The sequence below is a fragment of the Scyliorhinus torazame genome, chromosome 1 (assembly GCF_047496885.1).
Source record: "Scyliorhinus torazame isolate Kashiwa2021f chromosome 1, sScyTor2.1, whole genome shotgun sequence".
In the NCBI taxonomy this organism is placed as follows: Eukaryota; Metazoa; Chordata; class Chondrichthyes; order Carcharhiniformes; family Scyliorhinidae; genus Scyliorhinus; species Scyliorhinus torazame.
The window spans coordinates 345,659,811-345,681,729 of NC_092707.1; the positions used below are offsets into that span (position 1 = coordinate 345,659,811).

General features: G+C 44.2%; 1 protein-coding gene across 2 annotated transcripts in view; it reads right to left on the bottom strand.

The window, feature by feature from the left end:
* utp25 (UTP25 small subunit processor component) overlaps window positions 1-21,919 on the bottom strand; it is a 52,621-nt gene that overhangs the window by 14,199 nt on the left and 16,503 nt on the right. For both annotated transcript variants that reach the window (XM_072509961.1, XM_072509952.1), the window contains exons 7-8: window positions 5,076-5,289; window positions 2,503-2,705 (exon numbers count right to left, since the gene is read on the bottom strand). In XM_072509961.1, coding sequence (XP_072366062.1) covers window positions 2,503-2,705; window positions 5,076-5,289 — 417 coding nt within the window. The remainder of the gene's footprint in view (window positions 1-2,502; window positions 2,706-5,075; window positions 5,290-21,919) is intronic.

The window sequence follows — 21,919 nt, forward strand, 5'->3', positions numbered from 1 at the left end:
TGGTTCTTTTTACCCGGTTTCCAGGATAATTGGTGGACAGATTAGTCCCATTCGAGATTCCTTGATGAGAAGATGTCAAAAGGCCCAAGAAAGAATATAACTAAGAAAGGTGGGAGCGGTAGTCCTTCAGAGGAGCCGAGCAAGGTGCGGAGCCCAGGGGGATCTCAGATCTAGTGTCCAAACCACTCACGATTCTGAACATCTCCATCAAATCACCTCTCAACCTTCTCTTCAAGGAAAACAATTTCAACTTCTCCAATCTAAGCAACTGAAGTTCCTCATTTCTGGAGCCATTCTCGTGAATCTTTTCTGCACACTCTCTAGTGGCTTCACATCCATCCTAAACTATGGTGCCCAGAACTGAAAGCAATGCTCCATCTGAGGCAGTATCAGGATTCTGTGCACGTTTAGCATAACTTACGGGTGGCACAGTGGTTAGCACTGCTGCCTCATGGTGCTGAGGACCTGGGTTCGGTCCCGGTTCAGGGTCACTGTCCGTGTGGAGTTTGCACATTCTCCCAGTGTCTGCATGGGTCTCATCCCCACAACCCAAAATGTGCAGGGTAGATGAATTGGCCACGTTAAATTGCCCCTTATTTGGGAAAAAACTGGGTACTCTTAAATTTTTATTTTTTATTTTTTATAAAAGGTTTAGCGTAACTTCTTTGCCCCTATTAATAAAGCCCAAGATGCTTTCTTTAACTGCTCTCTCAATCTATCCTGCACCTTCATTGATTTTTGCACGCACACGACCCTCTGCTCCTGCACACCCTTTTAGAATTGTACTCTTTATTTTATATCGTCTCATCACATTCCTCCAAATTGAACCACTTTTCACTTATCTGCAATATATTACATCTGCCATTTGTCCTGCCATTCCACCAGCTTGTCCATGACCGTTTGAGATTTTACATGAACCTCCTCCTGACAGTTCACAATACTTCCAAGTTTGTATTGTCCACAAAGTCTGATATTTTGTGCCCTGTACACACACAGGAAGATGGAGGGTCCCAACTATAAACTTTCCTCCAGTCTGAAAAACACTCGTTAAACATTTCACTGTTTCCCGAGTCTTGGCAAATTCTGTATCTATGCTGCTACTGACCCTTTTATTACACAAGCTCTAACTTTGCTCACAAGTCTGTTGTGAGGCACTTTATCAAATGCTTTTTTGGAAATTCAAATACACTGTATCAACAGCACCACATCAACAGCATTACCTGTCATAACCCTATGCTACCTCATCAAGAAACTCCAGCAAATTAGTAAACACAATCTGACCGTAACAAATGAGTTGGGTTGTATGCTTTATTAACCCACATTTACCCAAATGACTAATAATTTTGTCATGAGAACATAAGAACTAGGAGCAGGAGTAGGCCATCTGGCCCCTCGAGCCTGCTCCACCATTCAATGAGATCATGGCTGATCTTTTGTGGACTCAGCTCCACTTTCCGGCCCGAACACCATAACCCTTAATCCCTTTATTCTTCAAAAAACTATCTATCTTTATCTTAAAAACATCATGAATTCTCTTTTCTATAAGCTGACCCATCACCAAAGTTAAACTGACTGGCCTGTATTTGCTAGGCTCATCATTACTTTCTTTTTTGAATAAAAGGTGCAACACTTGCAATTCTACTGTCATTTGGCCCCACCCAAGTCTAAAGGTGACTGGAAAAGTATGGCTGTTCCCTCTGCAATATCTACTCTCACTTCCCTCAGTATCCTTGGATGCATTTCATCTGGCCCTGGTCCCTTATCCACTTTAAGTATATACAGCCCGTCCATTTACAGCCTGATCAATTTTAAACTTTTCAAGTGTCTGAATTACTTCCTCTTTCACCATGACTTGAGCAGCATCTTCCCATTCGATACTTCAGACTGCCTCCTTCTGCCATGCGTAAATCCACTTTTTTGGCCCGAATCCACCTTTGAACTAGTTATATGCCTACAGAACTGGTTGTCACTGCTTCAGTAGCAAGTGCATAACATCTTAGAAGGCTTTTGTAAAGATGACGAAAACTCCAAGCCTTTCAGAAAGGCATACTTGACGAATGGCGAATGTACAGCAGTGGTTGTTTTGTTATAATTTAGTGAATTCAGTACATGGCTTCTTCATGTAATAATTATTGCATAATTACTAGGGCTGGTTGCCGCTCTACACATCAAATTCATTTGCTGTGTGGTGTTGGGTGAGGAAATAGTAAGTGAGAGTATTCTCATTATTCATAAACTAATTTGGGTATGCCACTTCAATTTTAATTTCAACGGTGAAATACAAACTATTTGATAGATAAAACTTCAAATTTACAAAATCTGAAAAATAAAAGATCAAATTTACCAAATCTGAACGTATCATTTTGACGGTATGTTAAAGCCTAAAATACCTTTTAGAAATACTCGGTATCCCTGACAGCAAAGCTTAAAATAAACTTCCATTTACTAAAACAAAATTCTCAGATAATTCACTGAAGAAAATTGTTGATACAAATTTCTCACCACAATATGTTCCCAGTTTTGCATGAGGTATAGATCAGCTTGGTCAATAATTAATACTTCAATAGAAGAGAGGAAATCAAAATCCCTGGTCTTGTCACCCTCAGTTTTGATAATTGTTCGCAAGCCCAGAGGTGAAGCAATGATGATGTCGCTAGAATAAAATGGTGCATACAATCTCATACTCCTCCGAAGGATGGCCACACCTAAGATGCAAGCACACACAAATTAGTTTACCAATTACAAGCACAGTCTCACAGCCTTCTTCATCCAAAATCACACAGCATGTGGTGTGGCAATCAGCCCTACATGTAGTCCTCGGGCTGCAAGGACCATGAGCTAGGTCAGGTGTGAAGTTAGGAACACTATAAATGACCTTCATACTCACAACCAAGTCACGGTGAAAAGGCAGAGTTCAATTCATCAATGAAGAATACTACATGGACATGCAGAAGAGCCACCTGTGCAATTATACCCAAAGTACAGAGGCAGAATATAGAGACAAAAAAAAAATAATTTTCATGTTCACCGATGACTTGAAAACAAAAGCTGGTATATTCCAGAGTTAAGTTCTTGTTAGAATCATAGAATTTACAGTGCAGAAGGAGGCCATTCGGCCCATCGAGTCTGAACCGACCCTTGGATGAACACCCTACCCAAGCCCACACCTCCACCCTATCCCCGTAACCTAGTATTCGTACCTAACCTTTTTGGACACGAAGGGCAATTTAGCATTGCCAATCCACCTAACCTGCACATCTTTGGACTGTGGGAGGAATCCGGAGCACCTGGAGGGAACCTACACAGACACGGGGAGAACGTGCAGACTCCGCACAGACAGTGCCCAAGCCGAGAATCAAACCTGGGACCCTGGAGCTGTGAAGCAACTATGCTAATGTCCGTGCTACCGTGCCGCCCACAAAGTGCTAACTGAGCCACGATTGATAAAGGGTCACCCATGTGTTTGTTTTCAAGTGTTTGCCAAATCAGATTTAGTCATAGTGTAGAATCTAGAACATACCAAACTGTAAGTCAAGAATATTCCTGGTACTGTTTAAGGTCATTGGATTCAATTATTATTTGCTCCTCTTTGATCTCCATGCACAACAAGTTATGTTTGCACAATCCCAGTTAAGAAGCTGGATGATAAACCAACCAGACCTCTACAAATATAGCTCCCCAAGCAGATACAAAAGGAACCATGCAACAACAACTTAGGAACAGACCTAGGAGTCTCGAAATATGGGGGAACAGCCTATCCCATGAACAGGATTTTATGGTCCAGCCTGCCCCAAGACCAGAAATTCCCACCCGAGATCAACAGATCTTTCAATGGTCAAATTCGCCGTCTTGCCTGCAATGATTCCCACGGCAGGCAGGACAGGAAAATTTACCTCCATATCTTTCCACCCTGCTGAGAGGTAGTACGCTGTGTAGCAAATCATGGTTATGAATCAACTACCGAGCACATCACTTATACTCTCACATTTGGTTTTAGGAGAGGTGCAAAAAGATTGGGAAGACATGTAATGATTGAAATATTTTCTTCCTCCTAAATCAACCAAAGGAAAAGGGATTCAGTTGAACAATCAATATACTTCTGTTGGACTTTAGGAGAATTATTGTTACAAATCCTTTGAGATTATTTTTAAAAATTGATTTCTCTACACTTATTTGTCTTAATTAAGATTTGTTTGTGTGTGTGTAGTACTCTAGCGAACTTCTTCCATAAATACATACTCAGTGATTTTGTGGTGAATTAAACTTTAATCAATAGCTTGGCAGCAGTACAAGATATATGGCTCAACAAATATTTACTACTCTAGTTTTTAATTTCACATTTCTTCCATAGACTCAAACATCCTGCTGCAGCAGTGGTGTTACTGGCATATTTAGAAAAATGTAGTGAAACTACTTTTAATAAACTTAAAAATTCACCACCTCAAACTGATACTGTAACTAATACACAAGTGTTACATAGTTCAAAGTATCTATAAATATTCCAACTTCGGAAGGACAAAATCTTAAAATTCTTCCGGTGGGTTTTATTTTCACATCAGGAAAATGATAATCGCGCATGCCCATTTTTACTTTCCTGGAACCCTAGTGACAGCGCTGTGAAAAATGTTATTGTAGAGGTCTCCTGTAAACTGAAGAGTGGTAAAGATTGAACATTAACATTAAGAGCTGTTCTATCAACTCACTGTTGATTTGGAACATATGAATTGGGAGCAGAAGCAGGCAATTCAGCCCCTCGAGCCTACTTCTTCATTCAATCAGATCATGGCTGATCTCTTCCTGGTCTTAAATCCACCTCCTTACCCGTTGCCCATATCACTTTAATCCATTTTTTAAAAAATCAGAAATATATCTATCTCCTTCTTTATATTTAATGACTCAGACTCCACCACACTATGGGGCAGCAAGTTCCACAAATTCACCACCCTCTGCGAGAAGTAGTTCCTCATCTCAGCTCTAAATCTACTGCCTTTCTGATTTGAATACAGAGATAGGACAACATAGTATTATAAATACAATTTCTTACAATGTATTCAACACACCAAACTCGTATTTACCTATTCGAAAGTGGTCATCAATATTGCCAGCAAAAATAGCCTCATAATCTTCAGGTCGTTTTAGATTTGGTGGTCTGTCTTCTGGACTTGAGCCATATTCATCCTTAAATCTTTTCTTGTTGCTCACTTCCAGTTTTTCTTTCACATCAAGAAGACCAATCAAAGTTTGAACCACTCTTAAAGCAGACTCTCTAAATGGCACGACAATAAGTACCTGTGAGATACAAATATTTTATTTTTAGAACTTAAAGCTCTATTATGGAGCCAATACCCAGGTATTTGAATATGTAGACGGTCTGTGCTTCTTTATGGTCAGCATCTCAGAAACCCAATTCAGAAAACACCAATGTGGTGATGGTGGTGGTAAGGGGCAGGGGGGCACAGGAGGCAGTTTCAGACAAAAGCAGTAAGCATTTCTACAAGTATAATATGCTATAATTTCAGGGTCATAGGTTTTACACAGAACTGTGCCAAAAGCACAAATGATCGTGTGAATTATGTAAACTAGACTATGGGCGTGATTTAACCACCGTATTGCGCCCGGCGTAGTTCTGCGCGCACTGGTTAAATAGCAGGAAAGGCCAAAATCGAGATTCGCGACAGGTGCGAATCAGTTGACTATCTAACTGGCCCCCTCCCGATGGAGCATATCATTTAACGCTCATTTGCATTCATTTTCATCTCATTAGCAAGCTTGAAGTCGAATGCAATGGCCTCCCGGGAATTAACAGGCTCCTAGCGAGAAGTCATGTGGGCATCATTTAGTACTCCTTTTTAAAAACTTGAAGCTGGTGCAATGGGAAACTGAGGAGAACATAAGAACATAAGAACTAGGAGCAGGAGTAGGCCACCTGGCCCCTCGAGCCTGCTCCACCATTCAATGAGATCATGGCTGATCTTTTGTGGACTCAGCTCCACTTTCCGGCCCGAACACCATAACCCTTAATCCCTTTATTCTTCAAAAAACTATCTATCTTTATCTTAAAAACATTTAATGAAGAAGCCTCTACTGCTTCACTGGGCAAGGAATTCCATAGATTCACAACCCTTTGGGTGAAGAAGTTCCTCCTAAACTCAGTCCTAAATCTACTTCCCCTTATTTTGAGGCTATGCCCCCTAGTTCTGCTTTCATCCGCCAGTGGAAACAACCTGCCCGCATCTATCCTATCTATTCCCTTCATAATCATATATGTTTCTATAAGATCCCCCCTCATCCTTCTAAATTCCAACGAGTACAGTCCCAGTCTACTCAACCTCTCCTCGTAATCCAACCCCTTCAGCTCTGGGATTAACCTAGTGAATCTCCTCTGCACACCCTCCAGTGCCAGTACGTCCTTTCTCAAGTAAGGAGACCAAAACTGAACACAATACTCCAGGTGTGGCCTCACTAACACCTTATACAATTGCAGCATAACCTCCCTAGTCTTAAACTCCATCCCTCTAGCAATGAAGGACACAATTCCATTTGCCTTCTGAATCACCCGTAAACCAACTTTTTGCGACTCATGCACTAGCACACCCAGGTCTCTCTGCACAGCAGCATGTTTTAATATTTTATCATTTAAATAATAATCCCTTTTGCTGTTATTCCTACCAAAATGGATAACCTCACATTTGTCAACATTGTATTCCATCTGCCAGACCCTAGCCCATTCACTTAGCCTATCCAAATCCCTCTGCAGACTTCCAGTATCCTCTGCACTTTTTGCTTTACCACTTATCTTAGTGTCGTCTGCAAACTTGGACACATTGCCCTTGGTCCCCAACTCCAAATCATCTATGTAAATTGTGAACAGTTGTGGGCCCAACACTGATCCCTGAGGGACACCACTAGCTACTGATTGCCAACCAGAGAAACACCCATTAATCCCCACTCTTTGCTTTCTATTAATTAACCAATCCTCTATCCATGCTACTACTTTCCCCTTAATGCCATGCATCTTTATCTTATGCAACCTTTTGTGTGGCATCTTTTCAAAGGCTTTCTGGAAATCCAGATATACCACATCCATTGGCTCCCCGTTATCTACCGCACTGTTAATGTCCTCAACAAATTCCACTAAATTAGTTAGGCACGACCTGCCCTTTATGAACCCATGCTGCGTCTGCCCAATGGGACAATTTCCATCCAGATGCCTCGCTATTTCTTCCTTGATGATAGATTCCAGCATCTTCCCTACTACCGAAGTTAAGCTCACTGGCCTATAATTACCCGCTTTCTGCCTACCTCCTTTTTTAAACAGTGGTGTCACGTTTGCTAATTTCCAATCCGCCGGGACCACCCCAGAGTCTAGTGAATTTTGGTAAATTATCACTAGTGCATTTGCAATTTCCCTAGCCATCTCTTTTAGCACTCTGGGATGCATTCCATCAGGTCCAGGAGACTGGTCTACCTTTAGCCCCATTAGCTTGCCCATCACTACCTCCTTGGTGATAACAATCCTCTCAAGGTCCTCACCTGTCATAGCCTCATTTCCATCAGTCACTGGCATGTTATTTGTGTCTTCCACTGTGAAGACCGACCCAAAAACCTGTTCAGTTCCTCAGCCATTTCCTCATCTCCCATTATTAAATCTCCCTTCTCATCCTCTAAAGGACCAATATTTACCTTAGCCACTCTTTTTTGTTTTATGTATTTGTGGAAACGTTTACTATCTGTTTTTATATTCTGAGCAAGTTTACTCTCATAATCTATCTTACTCTTCTTTATAGCTTTTTTTGTAGCTTTCTGTTGCCCCCTAAAGATTTCCCAGTCCTCTAGTCTCCCACTGATCTTTGCTACTTTGTATGTTTTTTCCTTCAATTTGATACTCTCCCTTATTTCCTTAGATATCCACGGTCGATTTTCCCTCTTTTTACCGTCCTTCCTTTTTGTTGGTATAAACCTTTGCCGAGCACTGTGAAAAATCACTTGGAAGGTTCTCCACTGTTCCTCAACTGTTTCACTATAAAGTCTTTGCTCCCAGTCTACCTTAGCTAGTTCTTCTCTCATCCCATTGTAATCTCCTTTGTTTAAGCACAAAACACTAGTGCTTGATTTTACCTTCTCACCCTCCATCTGTATTTTAAATTCCACCATATTGTGATCGCTCCTTCGGAAAGGATCCCTAACTATGAGATCCTGAATCAATCCTGTCTCATTACACAGAACCAGATCTAGGACCGCTTGTTCCCTCGTAGGTTCCATTACATACTGTTCCAGGAAACTATCGCGGATACATTCTATAAACTCCTCCTCAAGGCTGCCTTGACCGACCTGGTTAAACCAATCAACATGTAGATTAAAATCCCCCATGATAACTGCTGTACCATTTCTACATGCATCTGTTATTTCTTTGTTTATTGCCTGCCTCACCATAATGTTACTATTTGGTGGCCTATAGATTACTCCTATCAGTGACTTTTTCGCCTTACTATTCCTGATTTCCACCCAAATGGATTCAACCTTATCCTCCATAGCACCGAGTAGCCATTTCTATTTTCCAGCATGCTTCTCAAGGGCACTTGGGGGGGGCTTTTCGGCCTTCAATCCATCTTCAAATAATGTGGATACTCATAACAAGGACAACTACAGCTGCTGCCGGTCTGTCCTACCAAATACTTCCAGGACAGAGCCCTGCTCTAGGTTCTGTGCTGGAGGTCACTTAAACTCCCTTTGTCTGTGAGCAGCCTCTTGCTTCACAAGAGGAATTGGCCTGGTTAGTTGAGAGAGCACTTTACAGCTGCAGGTTGTGTTTGCTGCTGCAAATGCCTGTAGGCTGCTGTTCATGTTTCCTTCTTTTCCTGTAGCCGGAAAGAAGGACAAGTTTTTCTAAGATACCTGGAACACATACCTGGTTTCAACCCCACAACCCAAAGATGTGTAGATTAGGCGGATTGGCCACGCTAAATTGCCCCTTAATTTAAAAAAAATGCCTGGAACACCATGCTCCCGGGACGTACGAGTCCAGAAGGGGATCGGGTTTGAAGCAAGACGACTCTGTGGACTTGGTGCACAAGATTGATCTAAATGAGTAACTTGCTGCAGGCGGTGAACAAATGCTTTCAGATGATGCTTTTGTTGCTGGTATGGCGAGTGCTGCATATAACTTGCACTTCACTGTGGGTCAAACATGCTGGAAGTCAAGCATGTTCAACCTCACCGTGAGCGTCAGTGGAATATGTGGATGCCAGGAGGGCCGTGTGAGAGTGCCTGCACAGCGGCAGTTCTTGGAGAGAATGGCACTGATATGTAGAACATGTAATGCATTGGGATGCATTGATGGACAGATTATTTCTATGATGAAGTTCTGGACATGACAAACATTCTCAAGCTTGTCCTCAGTTTATGTTGAGGAACCTGCGAGGGGTGATACCATGTGTTTGTTTTTTTGTGAAACTGAGCTGATATAGCTTTTTATTTGTACCAATATTGATCGGTAAGTTCCTGGTTGAATACTGGCTGGTGTGATGTGGAATGTTATGTAGTTGATTTTCAAATCTTTATCGTTGACTGTTTTTGACAATAAAATACTCTCAAGAGGATTCTCGTGGGTACTTGTGCCATGTCTCAAACGCTGATTATTGCATCGTGTTTCATTATTATTTCAATCATGAAGCCTGAACAGTTTGCCTGAACTCCAGTAACTCAAGAGCTGTGTTTCAGCACTGGGGATATCCTCGCGACCATAGGGTGTGGATCAGGGGAGGGCACCTGAGCACCGTCTCCCAAATGTTCCCGGCAGGGGTGTGGGGTGTGCAGAGCAAGGTTTTCCAGCACAACTAGCTCAGTGGATGGCACTCAGATGTGGCGGGACACATAAGGGTGGGGGAGGCTTGGGGGATTTGAGGATCCAGAGGTGGAAGCCCTAATTAATTGTCGGTCTCTCTCCTCCTTACAGTTATACAAAATATGGCTGGTTAATTCTATGTCGGTCCCGCACGGGCGGCCCTTGCAGTGCTGGTGGCAGCCCAGGCAGCCAAATGCTGGAGAAGGCGGCAGCAGCATTGACGCAGGCTGGAGGTGGCAGGGGGCTGTCGTATACCATGAAGACCTGGCCGCCCATCAGGGCAAGGAGGAAACCAGAGAGGGAAGCCAGCGACGGCCCAAAGTATACAGGTGTTGTTGATCTTTCGAGGACATGACTGACAGCACGTGCCGCAGGAGCCTCTTGTCTCAAAGAGACAGTGTGGCACCTGTGCCATGTACTCGTGGATTTGGCACCCCATGGAGGACGACACCTGCTCCCAATAGCCGTGACGGTCACCGCAGCCCTGAACATCTACCCAACCGGTTCATTCCAGGGCTCGAGTGGAGACTTGTTTGGCATTTCCCAAGCTACAGTCCACAAGTGCATCCATGAGATCACGGACGCACTGTATGCCCGGGCATCAGACTATATCAGCTTTGAGCTGGATCAGGCCCACCAAGGTGCCCAGGCTGCTGGATTCTCCGCCATCATTGGGATGCCCCAGGTCCAGGGTCTAATTGATGGCGTGCGCATGTCGCCTTGCACGCACCGAGGCATCAGAGAGTGCCCTTCGATAACAGGAAGGGGTTCCACTCCTGAACATTCAACTAGTGTACGACCACCGCCTCTAGATCATGCACCTGTGTGCACATTTCCCAGGGAGCACGCATGACAGCTACATCCTGGGACACTCTGAGATACCCAGCATGTTCGAGGACCACCCCAGGATGACGGGTTTGCTCTTGGGGGATAAGGGGTGCTCGCTGAGGTCCTGGCTGATGACGCCAGTGCGGAAGCCGGAGACTAGATATAGCAAGGCCCATGTTGCCATCCATGCAGTCATGGAGCGGTGCATCTGACTGCTCAAAATGCGATTCTGATGCCTGGTCTTCGTGGTATACGACAGCCCCCTGCCACCCCCAGCCTGCATCAATGCTGCTGCCACCTTCTCCAGCGTTTGGCTGCCTGGGCTGCTACCATCACTGCAAGGGCAGCCCTTGTGGGACCGACATAACCAGCCATATTTTGTATATCTTTGTTCTTTTCTTTGGACTGCTTGTTGGTGCACCGCAGTGGTAGCGCACTTCTGATTGAACAAATCTCTCCTCTCCCACTTACAAATAAACCATGTTAAAATGTCTAAACATTTTGGCACATATTGCTTTTCTTTATTGCTCTAAAAAATGTTGGTGTACATTGCAATTTTAGTAAAACAATTTTGCCTTAATATCCATGATAGTGTTTATCATTACTACTCAGGCCTTGTGGTGCAGCGGGCAGTGTCCCTGCCTCTGAGCCAGAAGCTCTGGGTTGGAGTCCCACCCCAGGACATGATGGCCAAGGAAGGTGCATTCATAATATGGCCACACTGGTTGAGTATCAACTTTCCAGCATGTCAATGGCAGGCAGTAAGAGCAGGAAAGACCTCTGGTCAGTCATGCTCGATGCAAGAGGCACGCCCTCAAACCACAAGCCTCTGGTGACAGACCAGCGACCTGTTCCAGGAAAAACTGGCTATAGAAACAGATGAACGCCTGCCGTGTGCACCACTAGGTGCTGTCAAAAACTATGCTGACGTTAAATGCAAAAATGTCCCAAAACCCAGAACTCGGAACACCAGTTCGTAGTAGTGTTCCATGTATTTTTTTGGTATAATGTGAGGAATGATGCACAACACAGAGAGGAACAGTGTAGTTGTTGTGGGAACAATAAAGAATATTTATTAACATAAAATAATACACGACCAGAAAAACTGCAACATACAATGACATTTAAGCATACTGACAACTATACACACATACTTTGACATTACACTATCCCTTGGGCTCCAACCACCTACGTTTACATGAACTCGGAGACACCTCTTTTCCAAAAAACATATGATTTTTAAGTAACTTTGAGCTAACTCCAGCAAATAATTACCACAACCAGATCAAGCTGGCCCGAGAAATAGTGTTCAGGTTCAGCGAAGACAGAAAGTGGCTTCTTTCTTTCGCGAGACTAAATGTGCAACCTGCAGTTCTGAAGTTAGCTGGCTCGCTCGCTCTCTTTCCTGAGTTAGGTTTCTACCATTTTATATATATTTGCCTTTGATGTTATTTACCGTGGAGTTGGCTTTCCATAGAATCATAGAATTTACAGTGCAGAAGGAGACCAATCGGCCTATCGAGTCTGCACCGGCCCTTGGAAAGAGCACCCTACATAAGCCCACACATCCAACCTATCCCAGTAACCCCACCTAACCTTTTGGACACTAAGGGGCAATTTTGCATGGCCAATCCACCTACCCTTCACATCTTTGGACTGTGGGATGAAACCGGAGCATTGGAAGGAAACCCACTCAGACACGGGAGGAAGTGCAAACTCCACAGTCACCCAAGGCCGGATTTGAACCCGGGTCCCTGGAGCGGTGAGGCAGCAGTGCTAACCACTGTGCCACAGTGCCACCATGCAGGTACGTGTCCATTTCCTTTTCGTTTCACTTTGAAGTTACCACTTTAGCCCCATTGTTTTCTCTAATCACACCCACTGATATCAAAATTTGCATTTTATCATTTCTCCAGACCTCTGCCTCTAATCAACTCCTTGTTTTACTTTGACAAAGGATCATCTGGACTCGAAACGTTAGCTCTTTTCTCTTCTTATAGATGCTGCTACACATGCTGAGATTTTCCAGCATTTTCTCTTTTGGTTCCTGTTTTACATGTTTTTTAATCTTAAATTTCCCCTTCTTAACAGTGCGGGAAGAGAAACATACTTAGTCTGAAAACAAAACTAATACATTCTGCACAAATCAAAAGTACTGCTGATGACCAAATACTGCCGATGACCAACTAATGCTCAATGGTCAGTTTCAATATTGGGTCACCAATATTGCTTGAAAAAAAGCACTTATTTTATTTATATTCACTTTACTGTTGACATCATTAAAATTTCATAGATCTTATTAAGGTAAGCTTTATTTAGGCACCAGCAATCCAGCCCATGTTTCCAGATAAATAATTAATGCTTTGACATAGGAATTAGGAGAAGTTGGCAATCCTACCCTTCGAGCCTGCTCCGCTTAACAACTATTCAAGAATTTTCAGGTGCTACAAAATTAAATATTTGGTGGTTTTGAACAGTATTTGCGGCACATCACTTTAGTGGCACACATGGATTAAACACAGAGAAGTATGGTAGTCAAAAGCATCATGCAAAAACACTCATGGTCACCAATGAAACAAAAATCTGTTTTCAAAGATGCAGGTAAATGAGTACACCTGAACAGCCCAATGAGTAACAAAGAGCCATGGGTATATTTTTCTGATCATTAGGCCAGAGCAGAATCAGACTCAACTGCATTATCCTCTACAACCAAAGAGGCTGCTGACATTGCATAGATCAATTCAAAGAATAGCCAACTTGGAAGGTTGTAACACCATGGAATCTCATCTCAAATAATCAAATGCCTTCAGGAGAGAAGGGGAATAAATTTAAGATGGTCTATCTTTTCAATTAATTATTTAAAAATGAAACAATTGATAACAATGATTTCAAATGTCAGCTTTACTTCTGCATTTAGTTTGTTCTTTTTAAAATTAAATCAAATGACAATTATTGTAATGGTAAAAAAAAACATGAAATATTTTAAACAGCATTAAAAAAACATAATCTAAATGGTAAAATTGTCGAGCTCCAAGATGCAGAGGGATCTGGATGTCCCAATGCATGCATCGCATAAAGTTAGTATGCAGGTACAGCAAGTAATTAGAAAAGTTAATCTATAAGCCCTGAAAGCCTCTCACAATAAACAATAATATTTATTATTATTATTGTTTATTATGAGGGGCTTAGATCTGATCCATTAAGGTATGGCAAGATATGATATTTTTCAAAGTTGTGCTACCAGTGAAACTGTGCCAGCTGGAAGTGCATTTTGGAAATTTGAACATGCAGTACACAACAAACTAGCCCCTGTTCTCCTGTATCTCCGGGAGGAAAACAGGAAGAGGTGAGGGGCATATAATATACAAGGCTCAAGGACAGCTTTCCTGACGGGGGTCCAAGTGACCACTTGGATAGTTACTGAAGGACTTAATTGTGCTGATATTTGCTGCGCCACTTGGGCAACCCACCATGTAAATGTTGGCAAGCCTATGGCTTGTCTGAAGAAGTGAAGGGCAATGAGGGGAAATTATTCCCACTAGGGCAGCCCCTGCCCAGAGAAAAACACACTGGTTGCAAGGGTCACCTACATGGGAAGATCTCAGTCTGTTGTTTAAACGGACTCTCCTCCTTCAGCCTTCCCTGATCACTGTTACTAGGAGGGATACAAGTACGTTTTTTCCTCCACACAATGTTCCTGACAAGAATTAGAAGATTGCAGTAGATGGTACAATTTATATTTTAACACAGCAAAACCAGACGTCAAACAGAACAGAAGTATCACAGTTATTTTTGCATGTTTTCAATTACAGTTTGGTGGGATAATATTTGTTAATAATGGCTGGGGCTTTATTCAAAAGAAATTTCCCATTTTATGTTTTTCCAAATTACAGTACATCTAAGTCAGCTCAATGACCCAATGCCAATCATTTGATATTATAACTTGGTGATACAGAGGAGCCAAACAAAAATATACCAGTACTTAGCAGATTCACCTATTTCTTGCCACCATTTTAGAACTTTTGGCCTTGACACATTCAAGGAATGGAGCTCAAGATAATTTCTGATGGAAAAATGTGTATTAGCACACGCAGCCATTAACAACCTGGCATTGAAAATACAATCTCGGCACAGTGTGCAACCTCATCTGAATGATGGGTTGGCCACAACTCAACTTAGATATTTTTATAGTACCTCCAACTGCTGCATTATGGGAGTCAGGATGTCAGGTACCAGCAATAATTGAACGACTGCTGGCTGCTCTTGCAATGCTACATTTGTTGAGGCACAAAAGACTTCCTTTTAACAGGTCAGTGAAAGCAAGAAAACTCAATAGCCCTATTACAAGGCCAGGCAAGAAAGTTGTGTGTCAGCCTTCCCAATAGACCCAGGCAATAAGCATCTAGAGTTAATCAGGCTCTCTAGCTATAAGATGCAGTGGATCCTTAATTTCATTACATGTGGCATTTGCCAAGAATGCAAGAAACAGAAGGTGTAGACTATATTGCCCCCTGTGCCTGCTCTGCCTTTTAACAAGATCTTGGCTGATCTTCTGCCTCAGCTGCGCTTTCCTTCACACTACACATATCCTTCAATTCCCCAAGATCAAAAATCTATTTGCCCCAGCCTTGAATTTACCACAGCCCTCCAGGGTAGAGAATTCCAAAGATTCACAATCCTTGGAGTGAAGCAAGTGCTTCTCATCTCAGTTCTAATAATCAACCCCTCATCCTCAGGCTGTGCATGCGTTCTAGATTCCCCAGCCAGGGAAGCAATCTCAGTTTCCATTTTCCTTCAGTTCTGAAGAAAGATGCTGGAGCTTAAAATGATAATTGCATTTCTCTCTCCACAGATACTGCCAGACCAGCTGAGCATTTCCAGCAATTTGTTCTTCTATCAAATTTCCAACATCCACAATTTTTGCCTTGGAACCAGTTTCCATTCTGTCAAGCCCCTTCAGAATATTGTGTTTCAATAATATCATCTCCCATTTTTTTAAACTCCAAAGAACATAGGCGCAATTAACTCAGCCTCTGATCATAGGAGTCCCATGCAGGGGACAGCGAGAAAGAGGCTCCAGCAGAAAAAGGGCTGAGGTTGGGCAAAGGAGAAGCCCTAAAGTTCTAAGAAAACAGCCAAATTTGATGATTTCATGTTGTGGGCCGCTGGAGTGAAGGTACACCTTTGGAACAGTTGTATTCTGCTTGGCGCAGCGAAGAGTTGAAGTTGTGTTTCCGAATTGGTGGAGTACTGACTCAGGAATCCAAAGGAATAGAGTCTCAGGCTATGAGCTTGAAACCTTGCGAGGTGGGCAGTCGCTAGGGCTATCAGAGTTGGAGCGTTAATTGGAAAGAATTTCAGAACAAGATCTTCAAAGGTGAAGACTGGAATCCTTCTGAAGAGAGAAAGTGTTTCAACGATTTTGATTGACATTGTTGAAATCGGTAGAATCTATCTTGAACGCATCTACCATTTATTACGTGGTGCTGTGTTGGACCACAGCTTGCCAGTTAATTCACATGTACCTCATATTAACCCCGAATATTAAGAGAATAAGATTGATATTGAAATTTTTTTTTTTTTAAATCCTGACCTAGTTTGTTTGCTTGTTCAAAACCCATCGATTTGTGTGACTTTATTCTCTTAAGTGTCTTGAATCTCAAACTTTGTCCACTTTAAACAAAACATTATAGGTCCCTAACCAGATCGTACCAGGTCTGGTCCAGGATCATAATTTGCAATAAAAGGCCAACATGCAATTTGCCTTCCTAATTGCTCATTGTACCCGTGTTCCTTGTACAAGTACATCCACATCTCGCTGAACATAAACATTTACTTTTTAAAAAAATATTTTATTGAAAATTTTTGGTCAACCAACACAGTACATTGTGCATCCTTTACACAATATTATAACAACACAATTAACAATGACCTATTTTATAAACAGAAAATGAATAAATAATAAATAACAAAAATGAAAACTAACCCTAATTGGCAACTGCCTTATCACAAGTAACACTCTCCAAAAATATAATTTAACAGTCCGATATATAATTATCTGTAGCAACGACCTATACATATTATACAGTATATATTAACAACCCTGAGAGTCCTTCTGGTTCCTCCTCCCCCTCTCTCCCCCCCCCCCCCCCCCCCCCCCCGATCCTGGGCTGCTGCTGCTGCCTTATTTTTTCCATTCCATCTATCTTTCTGCGAGGTATTCGACGAACGGTTGCCACCGCCTGGTGAACCCTTGAGCCGACCCCCTTAGAACGAACTTAATCCGCTCTAGCTTTATAAACCCTGCCATGTCATTTATCCAGGTCTCCACCCCCGGGGGCTTGGCTTCTTTCCACATTAGCAATATCCTGCGCCGGGCTACTAGGGACGCAAAGGCCAAAACATCGGCCTCTCTCGCCTCCTGCACTCCCGGCTCTTGTGCAACCCCAAATATAGCCAACCCCCAGCTTGGTTCGACCCGGACCCCCACTACTTTTGAAAGCACCTTAGTCACCCCCATCCAAAAGCCCTGTAGTGCCGGGCATGACCAAAACATATGGGTATGATTCGCTGGGCTTCTCGAGCACCTCGCACACCTATCCTCCACCCCAAAAAATTTACTGAGCCGTGCTCCAGTCATATGCGCCCTGTGTAATACCTTAAACTGAATCAGGCTTAGCCTGGCACACGAGGACGACGAGTTTACCCTGCTTAGGGCATCTGCCCACAGCCCCTCCTCGATCTCCTCCCCCAGCTCTTCTTCCCATTTCCCTTTTAGTTCATCTACCATAGTCTCCCCTTCGTCCCTCATTTCCCTATATATATCTGACACCTTACCATCCCCCACCCATGTCTTTGAGATCACTCTGTCCTGCACCTCTTGTGTCGGGAGCTGCGGGAATTCCCTCACCTGTTGCCTCGCAAAAGCCCTCAGTTGCATATACCTGAATGCATTCCCTTGGGGCAACCCATATTTCTCGGTCAGCGCACCCAGACTCGCGAACTTCCCATCCACAAACAGATCTTTCAGTTGCGTTATTCCTGCTCTTTGCCACATTCCATATCCCCCATCCATTCCCCCCGGGGCAAACCTATGGTTGTTTCTTATCGGGGACCCCCCCCAAGGCTCCAGTCTTTCCCCTATGCCGTCTCGAACATAAATATTTACAAGTACCTTTTGAAAAATGTTCTGTTTGCATATTCAACTATCAATATGAATCGCACAATTCTCTACATTATACTCCACTGTCCACCTTGTTTCCCCACTTACTTAACCTATCTCTCTGTGGCCCCTTTACTGGGTCCTCTCAGTGGCATCACCAACAAAATTAGTTACATTGCTCTGTATCTTTGTGTAAGCCATTAAAATGGATTGTAATTAGCTGAGGCCCCAACACTGGTCTTCAACAGCAACAGATTGCCAACATAAAATCTCCCTGGACAGAACTTTCTCCCCCACCCCTTTCATCTTTCAACGTCTGCCATTTCTTTATTTCCCATGTAATTCTTTCTGTCTCTGCCTTGAGATCATCGGCTTTAGCTGTTTGCCTCCTTTTTATTTACTCGCAAGATGAATCTGTTCATATATTGCTGACTAGTCTACTTTCACATTGTATTTCTTCATTTTCAAATCAACTTTTTGGTTTCTTTAGTAACTTTAGAAAGCCAGTAGTCGTGGAACAAGGATTTATTGAACTATGTACAATACTCTGCCCCTGGCAATAACTCTCCCAACCCAGTCCCTATTGGGACAATCAACAGCTCTGGGCCCTGTTTCGGCCGGCTTTATATGTACGTTTAATGAGCTCCACCTGGGTGGCCTCCGTCCCCTACCTGGGAAGCCCATGCTCCATGAGTCCCACGGAGAAACCAAAGTAAGAAAGCTCCCCTTCAGCTACCAATGGTGAGGACCTTCGGTGCCACTTCACCAAAGACTATTTTTCAGCTTGTGGCGGTTCTAGGTCGGGCGGTGTGCATCAACAACTGCCCTTTCCTGGATGACTTCCAGTGTTATCGCCGAGAGCTCAGTCCCAGACATAGCGCAGTCCGTCTGTGCGGGTACCTCAGTGTCCATTTCGGAGCCGGAGTCATCCTCATCCTAATCGGCCCAATGCTGAGACAAGAACGGCTAGGTATCCTGGCCAAGGGGCGGTTCCTGGCATGGATGGAACATACTTGCTGCCGGTCGTGCAGCGCGGGCTCCCGCCCCTGGAGGTGTTCCAAATGCTTCCCTGAACTCTCCATTGAATCCTAACTTTGTAGGAGATCAGTCCTGTTCGCTCCATTGAATCCTAAATTTTGGGAGACCTTTTCTCCAGCAGGACACCTAGGAGCCAAAATGTCCCATCTCCAAAGTTGTGGGCATAGACCACGTCCCCAGAGTGAAACTGCCATCAAGTCATGGTGTCACTTCTGCGCCTCCTGCTGCACCTCCACTTTCCCACCAAGATTCGGAAACGCGAGGCTCAACTGGGTTCTAAGCCTACAGCCCATCAGCAGTTCTGCAGGAGCTCTTCCCGTTGTCACATGTGGCATTGTGCGGTAGTTAAAAAGGAACTGCGCCGGTCGTGTGTCCATGGAGCCTGGGGTTTGCTCTTTTATGCCCCCTTTGGAAGTCTGGACCGCCCTTTCCATCAGGCCATATGATGAGGGATGGTACGGTTATCAAGCAAACGTGGCAACATAAAGGGTGTCCCATTGTCCGTCACCAGAATCTCAGGGATCACATGGATACTGAATGAGCACCGGAGCTCCTATCATGGCCCCGGACGTTGTCGAGGCCATCTTGCACACTTCGAGCCATCCACGATGATGCAGAACATGGACCCCATGAAAGGCCTTGTGAAGTGCACATGCGGTCTCACTCACGGTCGTTCTGGCCATTCCCATGGGTGAAGGGAGGTTGCCGGCGGGAGCGTCTGATGACTCTGGCATGCCAGGCAACTGTGTACGACCCTCTCAATGTCCATATCAATGCCAGGATGCTAGACATAACTACGGGCAGCATCTTCATCTTCAAGGTGCTCGGGTGACCACTGTGCAGGTCCTTCAGCAGGGACTCCTAATTACTACGTGAACTCCAAGAGCTTCTGGGCAAAGGATGTGAGGCTACAGGAGGGGTCCCCTGCATTTTACCGTTCAAGCATATGTGGCAGAGTTTTGCCAGTCTTGGATTCCGCTGTGTCCATGCTTGCACCAGAACTCTGTCCACTGGCAAGGTATCCATAAAATTTAAGAGTTGCAACCACTTCATCCACCATTGGTGGGAATGGGGAACTCATGGGCAATGCTGGATGACTGAGCATGTTGGCTGGGGCAATCTGCGTACCCATATGGTGTCGAAACGAATATTCACTCAGCAAGTAGAAGCACCCAACACTGAATTCTGGCTGATGCGATGGGTGGTATTCCCTCATCTTCCCTAAAAAGACAGAACAGGGGCTTGGGGTCAGTAACAATAGCGAAATGCCTCCCATAAACATATTAGTGGTATTTCTTAACTCAAAATATTACTGCCAAATATTACTATTGATTTGAGCGCATTGCCGCTCAGCGTCCGCCAGGATCCTCGAGGCGAAAGTGATGGGTCATTCCGTGCCATAGTCCCATCTGTGGGCCAGAACAGTCCCAATGCTAGGTGGAGGCATCGCATGTAGGATTAGCAGCCAAGCTGGATCAGTGAATGAGGAGCTGGGTGGATGAAAGACACTCTTTTACCTCAGTTTTGCTTTGTTTTGTGATGCACCTCAAAACCACTTCTGGTCCTTCAACAGTATGTGGAGTAAAACCAATAAGGTGGCCAGGTTGGCGATTAACTTCCCAACCAGGCTTAGGAACAACCGGAGTTCAGTGGTGTTCTTCGGTGCCCATCGAAAAACCTGTTGCCCATGTTTTACAGGAGTAACTGTGGTCCCCACAATGCTCAATCGCTTGCCAGTATAGGTCATCAAACTTGTCTAAGTGCTACGCAAAGTCAGCAGCATGATCCCTGTGCTAAATTATCAAAACGTCTGATGGCCCACAAAGGAGATGGCAGTTCCAGTGTCAATTTCCATCACCACAGTATGACCATGTAATGTGCCCAGGATCAGTGCCACATTCAGGGCCATGATACAGTTTAGCTGCATCAAACAGTCCTCCTCTTCTTCTCTTCTGTGAGGCATATGTGCAAGGCCCTGATGATCTCGGTAGCTGCCTTGGACGGTGTTCTGGGAGTCTCATTTGGCGGCTCTGGCCATCACGTGTCCTCTGACCTCACATTTCGCAATGTAGCCAACCATCCCCCTCATCGGACAGCATGGCGGCACAGTGGTTAGCACTGCTGCCTCACAGCGCCATGGTCCCAGGTTCGATCCCGGCTCTGGGTCACAGTCTGTGTGGTGTTTGCACATTCTTCCCGTATTTGCATGGGTTTCGCCCCCACAACCCAAAATGTGCAGGTTAGGTGGATTGGCCACGCTAAATTGCCCCTTAATTGGAAAAAATGAATTGGATACTCCAAATAATTTTTTAAAATTTTTTTTTTTTTTAAAAACATTCCCCCTCATTCTCAGAGGATGTGTCCCGCAGGTGGCTCCGGGGTGCTTGGTCCGGTTGCAAAATTGCCTCTGGGGTTGCCCTTTGGGAAGCGATCTGGCCTGACTGGCATTACCCCGTGATGCAGTGGGTGTTCAAAACACAGGTCGGGCCAAACTATGGACACCGTAATCCATGGACCCCTGCAGGTCCTTCCTCTGCATGCTCACGGGACAGTGACAGCTCGATGTCTCTTTTTAAATCTAAGGTGGTCTCCACCAGCAGCTTCCTCTGAGTGGCTGTGTTGTTTATTCCACAAACCAGCCTATCCCTCAACATTTCGGAGAGAGACAGCTCAAACTTGCAAGGCTCTGCCAGTCATCTAAGGCGGGTCAAGAAGTCAGTGACCAATTCACCTGGAGATCACATTGCCATATTAAACGTATACTGCTGCATGATAATGGAAGGTTTAGGGTCATAATGTTCAGCTACCAACATGGCCAGCTTGTCAAACAATTGGAGTCTGGTGCGGCCAGGTAAGTGAGAGTTTATAATTCCAACGGTCGGGGTCCCGCAGGCAGTAGGAGGATAACTTTCTGATGGTCTTCTCCCAAAATACCGTTAGTCTCGAAGTGCCACCTCATGTGTTTAGCATACGAGATCCAGTCTTCCATAAGTTCATAAGATATAGGGGCAGAATTAGGCCATTTGGCCCATGGAGTCTGTTCCACC